A 13,943-nucleotide genomic window follows, 5' to 3' on the forward strand; every position below is an offset into this window, starting at 1 on the left:
TCTTTAAAAAAATACATTTCATTTAAAATTCTATGCGTGCCATTGCATGTCACATATGTCAACAGTCACACAGAAAACGGATTTCTGCTTAACCATTTCTACCAGAAGGGGGACCAGTCCGTCTGCCGTAGACGGAGAGTGGCCGACGGCGAGCTGAGGCAGAGACGCCAGGGTGAGCAAGCCGGCTTTGGGTTTAGAGTTCGACTCCGGATCCGGGGACCAGCAGATCCAGCATTCCGCATCTTGCCGTGATCCCTAGGATTTTAATCATGCCTCTCTGTCTGTGTGTGAGTGCAGGCAGGCTGACAATGATTTCCTCAGTGATTACGTACAGAGCGAGTCCCTGCGGGGTAGGGGCCCCCTCTGGAGCCATCCTGATGGCTTTGGGGGCCTTGCTTCCATTTTCCATTATTATGTGGACTACCGGAGCGACAGCGCAGTCCAAGACCTTGCAGGTTTGTGATGAGGAGGGAGCTTCCATCTTCTCTCTGCTTCTTCATCCTCTTTTAAGAGCAATTTAGACGTAGACTTAGATCAGATTCCGAACCTAATTCATGATTAGCTGACTGGAGTGAGAAAGGGAACAGTCTATAATAGTTTTGTTGCTGTTAGGTGGATATGAAGTGAAAAGTGTTATTATCATTTTTCCTCCTTTTTTTTGGTTTTGTTGCAATTTTTTTTGCACTCTCACAGGAGGCGTTTTGCTGATGTCTTTCTCACGCGGATGCATTTGAGATGAGATGCGAAAGGCAAATATTACGCTTTTATTTCTAAACGAACATGCCTACACGCGTGTGTGTTTTCCCGGAGATGGAAGCGCATGACGGGGATTACTGTATTCTCACACTTTTCCCGATACCCAGCTCAACTAAATAGAGTCGTCTATACCGATCGGGGTAATTGGATTTTATAACATCCACCTACTCATCACTAAATAACAGCAAACTCGTGTTTAGAGCGCACGGCAAGGGCTAAGTTGCAGCTTTCTGTAATGGTAAAAAGGCAGCCGCGATTTTGGTCAGTGGAATTTAGAGAGACTACATCTTTAGACTATCCCGTGCACACATTATCAGACAGAAACTGAGCAACTTCAGCGTTTTCTATAGGATGTCGCGCCGCAAGCAAGCTAAACCAAGATCACTGAAAGGTAAGTGATAAGCCTATGTTTGGTGGCTCTCAGAACATTTTATTTTAAGGTGATGACAAGTCTAGACGATCATGAACTGAACTTATCGCTCACTGAAATGAAACTGTTTTTGAAAAAAAAACGCATTTCGAAGTGTTCTTCCTCTAATGTTGCGCATGAGATCGACTGCATTTACGTACATGGCACCGGGGGAATGCTGGTCGGTTACAGTTCAGACTGTATTGTAATGATAGTTAAAGTGTAAGGGCAGGGCATGGATAATTTAGAGAGCAACAGTGCAGCGCGACGCTGGTAAACATCTGGATGTGTTAAAGACGCTCCTAGTCGGAACTTAAGCCGTCTGATGGAATGGGGTGCAGAATCACGTGACCCCCCTGTCTGAGAAACTAAGGAGGAAACATTTTATATGTTGGGGAAAGGGAGGGCTGTGATATGTCTGTGAACAATAGTTAAAAGAGAAATTAGTGGTTATGTTGAGTGCTAATTGGACACGTTCATTAAAAAGTTGTAAACATCTGCATATGTCAGTTAAAGCTTGAGAAAAACGGAACTTTATAATTTGTATATCTCATATCAAATCTTAGTACAGCATGTCAGGATATACAGAGCAGAAAATGTGGATGTTTGTTGTTGTTTTTCTCCTTTTCTTTGTTACTTTTTCTGTCATTTTTGAAATAGTTTGACTGCTGGTAATTCGACCATGCAATTGTGTCTGAGGGCATGTGTGTGTGTGAGAGGGGGGAGGGAGTGGGAAATTGAGACAGAGCAACATGCATGAACACACACGCGCACACATATTCACACACTACTTTTCTCCGTAGCGTTTTGGTGGGGGAGCTGCTGGGGTTTGGAGGTTGAGCTCCAGTTCATCTGGCAGGCATTGTATTTTGCTCAGCAAATAATTGTCCACAATTTCACATTCCCAGCTTGTGGTCTGTGGACCCCTTTCTCTCTCCCCTTTCGTTCTCGGAAGTCTTCATCTCAAAGGAAGATTACATGGTCTGCGGTAGTACATTCATGCAGCCACCATTTTAAATCAATACCCAGGAGAGGGTGGAAATGTGAGTGGATGCACATCTCAAAATTGTCACATTCTGTTTCCACACCGGCACTGCTCTTTTCACAGTAAACAGCTCTATACATAGACTCCTTATTTTCTCAGACCAGATTGGCATTGACTACTTTTTTTGTTAGTTCGTTAGTGTGACAATTGCTATTCTCAAAAGACGCATCACTTAGATATAATCGTCTCCTGTAAGTAGACCTACATGCTACAAGTGTGTATGTGTGTGAATTCAGAGGAACATCTGTCAAGATTTGTGTATATCTTTGTGAGCGAGAGAGAGGGAAAGACAGAGAGAAAATCAGCATGCAAATGAAGTCAGTGTGATGACATTGTTTGTTTTGTTATTGTCAGTAAAATTTAAATTGGAAAAATATGCTGCACAAAACACTCCGACTTTTATGTCCTCATACCCATTGCCGAAGCGGAGCAGAAATGCAGATACGTCATAGATATTTCCCTGTTTTGGATCAGACCCAAGGAAGGCCAAACAGATGTTATTTATTGTTCTTTGTCTATCTCTTTCCTCTGGGACAGAATTACACTTATACAGATGTCCACAATAACTTTCCTTGTAATTAAAAAAAAAAAAGAAAAAAGAAGTTGCTTGACACTTGATTCTCTACTATTGCTTACAAAAGATGGGAGTTTTCATTCTATTTGTACATTTAAAAACATATTTAGTTGATACAAAAGTAATATCTCTACATTTGTGGCAGAACATTTTGACAGTGTTCCTCATGTGAGCCTGTGTCTGCACATATTGTATGTTTTCACAAACAGAACACAGTTGCAGAGTTCAGGTTTCACTTTTATAGGTTGTCGTCTGCTGACTAGAGGCAATGGTCAATGTGGACTGTGTTTTTCTTTGTGCGAAAAGAACACTTTGTTCTTCGGAAGGGGAACATAAAGAGTGGTGCTGATTAAAAATAGAGGGAAGGTAGAGAACGGGCAGCGTTTTAGGGACTGGTGTGGATAGTTGAGACATGGAGTGTATGCAGAGGAGATGAGAAAATAATGCTGTGACAGTTGGCACTCTTTTTCCCTTGTGTACCCCAACACACCCACTTCCTCCGTATTGGCTGCTTGTGGGAGTCAGAGGTTATGTTTTTGGTCCCATCGAGGAAAAGGGCAACATTACAAGTCCCGTTTCAATTAAGTCTGAGAGACAGATCCGGCTACGTTATTGCTTGGGGGAATAAATGGCACAGGACAAGACCATACATCATTCGCTTATATGCAAACACTTCACCCTAGCCACTGACATTTACTCAATCCTGAGCCTTCTACATTTCTCAACTGTAGGCACATTGTAATTTTGTTTTGATGTGCTGAGGCTTTGGGTCAGCACATTGCCTCAGTCAGTGGTGAGCAGCGAGAAAGGAGGATCTCTCTCCAAATCCTGCATGTAGTGTGTGTGTGATGACTGCCACGTTGCCTGTCCTACAGCACTTCCTGAATAATGTGAGGCTGGGTTGATATTTTCATTTGGAGCACAAATGACAGTCTTAAACCTGATGTGTTTATTGGCTGTGCAGGACGTTTCCAGATCTGTCATTCGCATATATAAATATATTTTCTGCGCCATTTACTTTAAGTATAGAGGTTGTCAGGAAATCAGCGCTGTGTCATGTACACCTTAAATATTTAATGTTTTTGAGGAGCTGCAATTTGTCACCACATGAGTGAGTTTTGCTTGGCTAAAAACTTGAGAGGAATTTTTATTTTACACTTAAAAATATAAAATGTCTATGTTTATTTATGAAATATGGGTAAGGCCTTTAAAAAAATTAAGTTAACACGATAGTCTGTTATGTTAAAATTCCTCTGCTCATACATAAATAGATTAGATGTTTTTTTCCCTTTCGTATCTGGTGAATTTTGAAATATGATAAAAATAAAATGTATAAATATATATTTTTCCCCATAATTTGAAGGTTTTTATTTTGTAGAAAATAAACAGTCTAAGTTACGCCCACAGATACACAACTGCTTTCTCTTAACTCTTTTTAAGCATAGGCCTGTGAAACTAAAAAGTGTGATGGATACTTTTAAGAGCAAATATTTCTGTCAAAGAACTACTCAAAAACTAATTTGACTCCTTATTTTAAATAAACACTCTATTGAGTTTGTTTAATGATAAATGTAATAAAGGCCTCTTGTTAATTTGAACAATTAAAACGCATGAACATATTACATCCAGCTCTATTTTTTCTCCCCTGTTAAAATGTCTATTAACAGTTACGTCATTCTTAGTTTATTGGAAGCTGCAGTATTCCAGTCTGTTCACAATTAATGATCTGTGGCATAACACCCATTAACACTTTTCTAATGTGACACAAAAATATGGTTAGTATTATCATTAAGGAAATTATGATGGAGCCGTGGAAAAATCCCATTAGCACGGCTGTCAGTGCTCTTGACATGCCGCTCAGTGTGTTGGACTGGGTGTCGCGGGAGCTGGCCGATATCTCTTCTTACTCCATGGCATGTGTCTCTCTTGTTGTCATGGATTGTCTGCCACATGGAGAAACAGTTCTGATTCAGAGACGATGATTGATTTCCACCACTGCTGCAAATAAAATGATATGTTGCTAGGCTTATTTAATCTGTCCCATTTTCCTGTATGAATAGCATTCATCATTTTTGGAAGCTATATTTCCAATAATCGCATAATGAGATTATTGATTCATGACAATTTCTTTATTGCTACTAGTTCATGTCTTTGCTCTTATGATTTGCTTATAGTACAAGGCTATATTTGTAGGATGAAAAATATTATGCAACGTGATTAACATGCCCCTTTTATTGCAAATTATGTATGACACTAATCACCAGTTCAAATAATGCTCATTAAGAAAGTTATTCATGTGCAGTGTGTGTCCTCCTCCCTCCCTTCCCGGCCCTAATTGAGGAGGGTTGACCTCTTGACCTGAGCTAAATTGAGTTGTAGTCCCTGTGGCGAGCGTCTCCTTCTCGGTCAGTCAGGGCGGATTACACAGCCATTGTGTTCGGCACTGTATCGTCCAAGCTGGCTGTAACCAAGCAGATGAGTCAAGCATATCCAGGAACACACTCAGGGCTTTTTTTTATGTCGGAAAAGTGCTGCGAAATACTCACACACACACACACATGCATGCACGCACGCAGAATTACGTGGCGATCCACAAATAAAACCACAAGAATGTACAGTAATTTTACACGCACGTACATATACACGCTCTTCACTCCATTCTCCTACACGGCAGGAATTCATGTGATGGATTAGGAAAGGTCCAAGCTGCTGAGAGTTTGTCATGTTTTGCTTATTCATGTCTATTAAATCATTAGTCGTATGCAGGTGTGATGTATCACTGGCTGTGCTTGTGGAGATCAATCTGTTTTGTTTTTCTTAATTTCATATTATTTAGTTTTTTTACTTGCGTCTTGTTTTCTTTTGCTTGTTATTTTGCTCCCTTATCTGTAGAAAATGAATTCATCCCTAAAAAGGAAACGTCCTGTCTTGGGGATTGTCAATGTCTAAATAATGACAGTAACTCTACGTTTATTTTTGTGTGTGGCCAGTGTGTTAATTAGTGGCCTTTAATGCTCTGCCACTTGTTGTGGGATTATGTCTTTGCTGCTCCGCGTTTTGAAAATCAAAGGAGCAGTGCTGAAATGCTCCCATGTGTGTTTGGTATTGTATCAACAAAACCTAGCAGCATGATTACAGTTTGTCACTGACTGAGTGATATAGTGTACCTTGTCAAACATTAATTAACTGATAGCAGTGATGCATTAACAACAATGTGGACCGAGTTATATTCACTTGAAGTCATTGTCATTAAGCAGTGAACGCAGCTTCGGAGTTTTTTTTAATTAAAACTGTCCAGCTATTTGATTTGCACTGTGCTGATTGTTGATCAAATGTCCAGCCAGTATGAGACATCACAGGAGTCTGCCCTTACTTGACAGCTCACCCTCTATGATCGGTCCTAGGTAGCTATTAATTATCTAGAAGACAGGTGCAAATTAAAGGATTTTTTGCGCTGTGATGGAAGTTGTTTACTTTAATCGACAACTTTTAATAAGTTCACAGTGGTGACAAATCATCGCAAACGGCTGTAATGTTTAAGTTCTTATGGCATTATGAAATAGAATTTTCTGCATGAACTCCCTCATCTCACCAACAGGGACGGTAATCAAAACAAAAACTCCGGCTCCCACCACCAATCTCTGATGGAACCATGGGGGATTTATTAGGACCCCCATCCCTAGCCCATTTAAATGATCCTAGATGCAAGGCGCTCAACAGTGCTGGAGAAACTCATTAAACTCTCAGGGCGTCAGTCACTAAGGCCTCCTTTAAAAAGGACAATGATTCTGTGTTGGCTAATGCAGTTCTCTATGGTGGCTCCGAGGGATATGACTCCATGCCGTCCAACTATGTCTATTCCATCACTTTTTTTAATTGATTTAGTTAATTAATTGCCAGACCCATGAAAGTTTGTTTAGCATATTTTTTGTGTACATCAATTATAATAGTTTCTAAGGGAAATATTTTCATTCGGAGACATTCTCATATGCATTTAGTGAATAGTTTTTTTACAATGGTTATTTTGAATAAAAGCTTTTCATACGAATTTCCTTGGAATTTGGTTTTGGCTGGACAAGGCCTGACATCGAAACATAGTGCCTCCGTCGTTTTCAATCTTCATAAGAAACAGCTCAACACTTTCCTCTTCATTTTTCACTGAGGTTTGACACCCTGCTTGACACTGACTCTTACTCCCCTGAGGGGGCTTCTGCCACCATAGGATCCAGCCTTAATTATGCAAAGTACAGGATATTTTGTGCGATTTTAAAAGTGCGCCAGTTTCTGCTTTGGCAGTCACTGCCACACTCCCCTACTGGGAGGTCCTGTCAGACTCCCCCTTCCTCTTTGCCCAGGAAATGAAAGGCTAGAAAGAAAAGACATAATGGAGAATGCATTTCAACTGCAGGGGTGGAACGCAGAGGCGTAAGAAGTCCTCAGTGAGACCCTCATTTTACATGGAACAGGTGGGAGACTCTTTTGTTCTCTTCCCGCTGTTAAAATCCATTTCATTTCTCGTACTTGACATGCCACAAGGAACTCTCACCAGTTCCAAAAAGACTCCAATGTAAAAGGTTCTTGCCTTTTACTAAACAGAAGTCTTGTTTTTCAAGGCCATGCTGTTGTCAAAAAGTCAAAAGTGGTTTAGTTGCCATGCGCCTAATGAGCGGATATCAGTGCCGATCAAGCTGTCACTATTTTGTCAGCCATCCGTTAAGGAGAAAAAGCACTTTGGCTGTTACGACACGTAATGTGAATATATATATTTCTCTCATTTATGTATTTTTTTGGTATTAAGATTGGATCAAGATTGGATCACAGTCATCTTTAAGAAGGTCCATATTTATACTGGAATCTACAAATCGTGTTTTTGATACCCACCTAATTAATCCAACCTAGGCGGACTAAACAACCTTCTTACACATGCAGTCATCAAGGTGTTTTTCCTTGGTCACTGTTGATGTTGGGAGGACGTTTCATGGGAGACGTTCATAATTCATCACGTCATTACCCAGTCCAATATGTTATTTACGTGGGTGGCTGTTTGCCTTGTTGCCAAACCTCATACATATGAAAGGCTTGTGTGGATTCCCAAACCACAGGTTGAGCTGTCGAAAGCTGTTGAAATCTCTCGGAGTTTCCATACAGAAAATCTCAACAGTAAATAATAAAAAATAAGGAAATCTCAATGTGACTAACTTGTTTTTCACAGTTAACTGTTTCTTTCCTTCTTTTTCTCCCCCTTCTCTTTTTCTGGCAGTAGAAGACAATGTGACAGAGGACCAGCAAAGTCCTGGGCAGACTGCCATTCCAAGCGGTAATGCTCCATTTCATATTTCATCATTTTCGGCTGGAAAGTGGATCATGTTTCTAGATCTGTGTGCGTGTCTGTCTGTCTGCACATTTTTCGTTGGGTTTAGAATGAAACAAACTATGCAATTCCTGTTTTTGAGGTTTTCATACTGTAAGCGGCATGGTTGCATGCGTTTGTTTACGCGAAGGGCACAGTGGTGCAGCTCTTCTTTGTTTGTGTGTTTGCATGCATGCATACATGCAGGTGCGCTTAAAGCTGTCCTTGTGTTTCTGTGTGTTCCTGCCGGTTTTTTAGACTCTTTGTTTCCCAACCGTCTGTATGATGTAGAATAGAGCTACCCAGATGAATGTGTCCTGTCTCCACGCGTGCCATTCACAGTGGCCCTCCAGGAATGGAGCGGTAATTCAGGTCAGGCTAGCAGAAAGCCCCCTATGAATGAAGCCTGCTCCTGATGCACCACACTGTATATTTTCATTTCATTTGTCTCTGGTAAAGGTTAAGTCTCAGGCGTGGTTATTTTAAACCCGATATGGATGGTTTTGCCCAGCAGGCTGGGGACCCTGGATATTCCTAGGCTGCCACATTAGTCCAGCATTTACCCATTGCTTTCTCAGTGCTCCTGTGCAAAATGCAGGAGCATGCACCACTACAATAAGTCTGGGTTTTTCGTATGACTACAGCATTATTCTTTCAGTATTTGTTTGTGAACTCTCTGCAGACATACACTTAAATATGTATTTAGAGATGGATTTGAGATTCTTAAATTGCAGCACAAACCGAAGCAGGCCTCTTGGAGTTTCTGATCTCTGGTGCTATCCATTATACCTCTCGTGTTTTACCGATTCACCCTTTGGTGTGCCAATTGATGCGATATGCCTGTCATTTCTTTTTTTTAACATTTTCATTCATCTCTTTAAAAAGTAGATATCTATCTGTCGTTGAGTTAATGTGTATTGATACAGTAGGTAACGGTGGGTGGTTCTGTGGAAAGAAACAGTCTCCTTTGCCCCTCTAACCCCAGCTCAAGGGATGAAGGACTGGGCATAAAAGGCAGACTTGCCTCGGAGACCTCCTGTCATCCAGAGCCAAAGTAGAGCTAATGAGTGTGCCTGATTACAACGACCCCCTCAGACACACGAATCTCCCCTCTCCCCATCCCTGCACCGCCTCTATCTCCAGAGTGAGGGGAGACAGCCGCCACATGATCGATGTCTGCCTGTGGAGAAATCAGGAGGGCGCACAAATTAATTTCTCACTTTCCTCATTTGACTTCGTCTGACTGATTTATTTTTTAACCCCCGCTCAGGATGCAGCTTGTCAAATGGTCAATGTGAAAAGTGTTGTTTGTGGGCTGTACACTCTTAAGATGCTGGGAGATTTCTCTTGCTTTTTTCCAATCATTCTCCTCCAACTTTCCTTAATCGTAACCGCAGTAATTCCTCCTCCTAGTTAAACCACTACCCAAACAAGACCCTTTTAATGTCAAATTGAGAGGCAGCGGAACAGCTTACCTGCTTTTCATGCATTTGACGGACATGGCCACAACAGCCATTAGACTCCTGACAAGCTGAGGGCTTAATCAGACATGGTGTCAAGATCAGCCTCATAAGTAGACCCCCAGTTGTGCTCTTCTGTGACTCTGCAAGTGTTCTGCAGGCCTGGCATCCTGTTTCTCATTCATGTTTGATATGTAGCAAAGGCAAAGGAGAAATGCTAACAAAAGAGGCCCTCTAAAAGACAGACAGTATTATGCATAGTATAGAGGGGCAGGAACAGTGTGATATCTGAGATTTAATGAGGCAGTGCGCTTTTTTACCCAGAGAGTGTCGAGCAGGCTTAAGATCTGCAGCTTGGCTTTACCACTGCGCTGCTTGTGTGTAATTATAACCACATGCTCCGTACTTTTTCTTCTCTCTTATATATACATCCCTTTCTTTTTTGCTCACGGCTATGTCAGATTGAGGCTGTTTTTTTTTTGGTAGAGGGTGTCAGCTCTGTCAAAGTGGAGTGGACTGAGGCAAATAGAAGTGTTCGAGAGATCTGAAGGAGTGTCTGGGTGGCAAGGTGCCGTAGTGTAGGGTAGTGTATAGCAGTGGTGCCGTGCCCGGCTCTGGCTGAGGCTGCCCGCAGATCAATGTACTGCAGGGCTCACTACAGCCGGAAAAGGAAAGGACTCTTTCACTCCACCACTTCAGAAAATCATATTCTCTATTATTCATTTCCTTTGATGTTTTACTGCACTAATGGCATAGCAAGGCGCTCCGTTCAATATTATCACTCCCTGTGAGAGCGCGAGTGAGACATAGAAATAGAAGGAGAACATTTGCTATGTTCAAATGTTGTTTCTCATTCAACGGCTTTGATTCCCATTCTCCTTTGCATGCTCATATCTCTTTTTGGTGTAGACATTTTAATGTTGGATGATACTGTCTGCGTACCTGTGATTATATGTGTTGCTTCCTTCAAGTTGAGCTCTCCGTGTTGTCATTGTTTGTTCCTCCACCTGTAATTGTGTAGCACCTTTCCTTTCTCTGTGCTGATCTTATTTTTATCTCAGCATGCATTATAAAATCTTCATTATTATAATGCATATAACACGGTGTGAAACATTTGTCATCACTTTGAGCTTGTAATGAGTGAAATGACTTATGACAAATACTTCCACTAAACTACTTTCAATGCACCCTAATACTAAACAGCAATTAGTTCCTAATATGAATCAGGGGGACATGAATCAGATAACACCGAACATATGAACACGGACTCCCCCAATGCAAATTCACGAGGATTGTTAACAATCTGGCAAGTGTCAAGTGCACAGCCACGTCGTTGGATCATGACAATCTTTAATGATGGGGGATCAGTGGATGTGACGGTCTAAGTGGAGAGCCCCAAATCCCATCCACACAGAGGAGGATACACTCGGAGGCACATGTGGCATTAGAATGTAGTGTGACCTATATATGGCGGGTGCTCTGCAAAAGTTTTAGATTTTTAAATAATGAGGTGCCGGCAACCGTGTGAAGGTTATTCAATCTTAATGTCCTCCTATTTCTGACAGCCTCCCTCACTCTGATAAAGGAGCGTACTCACCTTTGATCAGGCCCGCCAACATGTGTCGACAGAAGCTGCTTGCTGGTTAAAATAAATTCTTAATTCGAACTTGGGGGTGGGTGGTTGTAGGCTGGGTTGTCGGGGAGGGGGGCTTCTTAGAATAAAGATCTCTGGGAAATGATGGAGAAATGAGGAGATGGTGAGTTGGTAATGATGGTTTTGACACCAAGGTCTTTCATTGCACAAGGAAAGACTCAGGCAAACTGTTTCTACAGGCAAGTGAGAACTTTGCCCTCAGTGCTTTCAAGCCCTACCAAAAGGTTTTTGGGTTGACTATGGGATTAGATTTGAATACATTTCAGTTTAAAATACATGACACCCATCACATGGTGCATTCAAAAACAAATATCTCAGTACCCAACAACCACTTTGCCCCCTAGAAAATCAATATTTTATTTTCAAGCTTAATGTTTGACATAAAACCTCCAGCAATTTTAAAGCGGGTTAATGGTAAGCGTTAACTGCAAAGGTCATTATTCTATTACATTCTGGCTTTGCTGCATGGCCAGACTTTGCGCTTTACCCCTTAATTTTCCCACTTTCTTTCTTTGAATATTCCTTTTCGTCCATGCTCTTCCTCCTCTCCCTGTGGTCAAGTGTCTCCTCCTATCTCAGTGTGTGGGCCAGACAGTGGGGGGACGAGTAGCTTCCCAGCTAGGGACCACGGGTCCCTGGTGGGGCTGAGGGAGCAGAGAGGAGAATATCAATTAAAAGGTTATAAATATTTAAGAGCAGAAATATTCAATAATATAAGGGTGGGGGGTCCAGGGGACTCTTCAACTCCTAAGATGAAAGTTGTGGCATGATAAATGTCACTGTGCACTGTGTGTGTATGATGGATGGACTTGGTCTCAGACAGATATTACTTGGCTATAAAGATGTCAATCACCCTTCAGATATCCACATTTTATTAGTTCAAAACTAATGCAGTTTTAGTACCATACAGATTAAAAATGTGTCCTTTCAGTCAGATCATCATCATCCTATTCCCCTTATGAATAATTTCTCAGTCTGAGCTACGATCATCTTACTTCGAGCTGACCTTATCAGAATATGGATCAGCGGTCCCTCTTGTCTTTACCTGCCATACCGACATTGTCAAGCTGATTTTAAGAAAATTAACAAGGACGTCAGGCATGATAGAAAATTCTCAATATGCCACACATCTTTCCCCCATATTCCATATGTGATTGTCAGCCATTCCGAGCATGCTGGTATTGATCTGCTGTCCAGCCTGTAGAGACTGGTAGAAGAGGATGTCCTGATCTGATGGATTACTGTATGAGGCCCAGAGGCGCAGGAACCTCAGTATTGACGTGGCTCTTTAATCCCAGGGTTGGACGTGACCTTGCCGTGTCAAGCCCCCCCTCCATGCTTATTCTGCCTCAACCCTCCCAAACATGTAGTAGTTTACACTTCCAGCGCTGCATCACTGCGGTGCACAGGAGGTCACTGGGCTCGGAGGGAGCCCTGACCCGGCTTGAATTTACTGTACAGTAAATTGCAGCTGAAAGTTGTCAGATGAATTAAGAGACAAGTGAGAAACTAGAAAAAAACGTTTATTTTTGGTTGAATTTAATTTCTCTGAAAACATTTGAAAATACCTAATATGAACAACAGATTACAATGCTTCTGCATTCTGCACTGGTAAATGCATATTTTATTGCATGCAGACAAAACATTAAATGCTTAAATGTAGCCATCAGTTAGTTATCCTGACCGGTCTGAGCTGTACTATTAGAGAAATGAATGATTCATAAAGGCCATTGGAAAAACATACCAAAGTCTTAACATCCTCTACAGGCAACCTGCAAAAAAACGTGCATATTGTGAATTCTGTGTCTGTGGATGAATCATCATTAGTTTATATTGTGTGGCTTTTGGCCTCAGTCAGAAGCGTTTCCCCCCCAGAGCAGGAAAGGCCTGCATCTGTGAGGATTGGGTTGGGATTTTCATTTTCTTGAAACACCTTCTGTTCTGTTCTGCATGGTCCCACTGGGGACCACAGTGCAGATATTTTTAGAGGGCATGTTCCGAGAGCCTCAGTCGCCAAGAGGGAAGGACAATGGAGGGTGTGATGTTACATCAATACTTGGCGCAAGTGGGGAAAATAAAAAATCCTGGGTGGCCTTGATGAGTTCTGGAACGTCTTTCCTCAAGGAATTTCACAGTTTAAGAGCACCCTACTGAAGGAAGACTTAAAATGGCCGCCCCTTTGTATAGACACCCAGTTTATACGCACACCTGCGCGCATCGGTGCCACACACACCTTTTTCCTAAAGCACTGTTAACTGTGTGCCAGGCGAAAAAAAAACAAGCTTCCTGTTACCATTCCCCTCCGGAGTTTCAGGACGAGCTGAGGAACACTTGCATCAGTGGGGCTTAAAATGGCTGCCAGGAAAGTGCAAGGGCTTTTCTCCCCCACAAAGCCTAAACCAGGGTGACATGATTGTTTGATTGTAAGTATGGCTTTTTAATCAGTCTTATTGTGAAGTGTAATGGTCACAGCAGGGGAGAAAGAGGGCTGCAGGCCATGCTGCTTATTTATAAGATGCTGTTGCAAGCCACATTTACTATGCTTCTGAGTGAAGATGTGTATGGTGTGCTGTGAGTGAACAATGCAAGGTTTGATTTGTTGTCCGAATATTTAAGCATCATGTGAAGAACTTCAGATTATCTTGAAAGATGATTCCTAATCCTGGTTCAGTCGCCCACCCCTGGCACTGCTGCA

The 13,943-nt window shown here is 41.9% G+C and overlaps 1 protein-coding gene across 1 annotated transcript in view; it reads left to right on the forward strand.

Annotated features, from left to right (window-relative positions):
• The first annotated feature begins 470 nt into the window (after positions 1-470).
• Positions 471-13,943, forward strand: part of LOC117488595 (zinc finger protein 521) — an 87,453-nt gene continuing 73,980 nt past the window's right edge. The window contains 2 exon segments of the mRNA XM_034137593.1: positions 471-1,147; positions 8,045-8,101. Coding sequence (XP_033993484.1) covers positions 1,108-1,147; positions 8,045-8,101 — 97 coding nt within the window. The 5' untranslated portion in view covers positions 471-1,107.

The sequence above is a fragment of the Trematomus bernacchii genome, unplaced genomic scaffold (genome assembly GCF_902827165.1).
Source record: "Trematomus bernacchii unplaced genomic scaffold, fTreBer1.1, whole genome shotgun sequence".
NCBI lineage: Eukaryota > Metazoa > Chordata > Actinopteri > Perciformes > Nototheniidae > Trematomus > Trematomus bernacchii.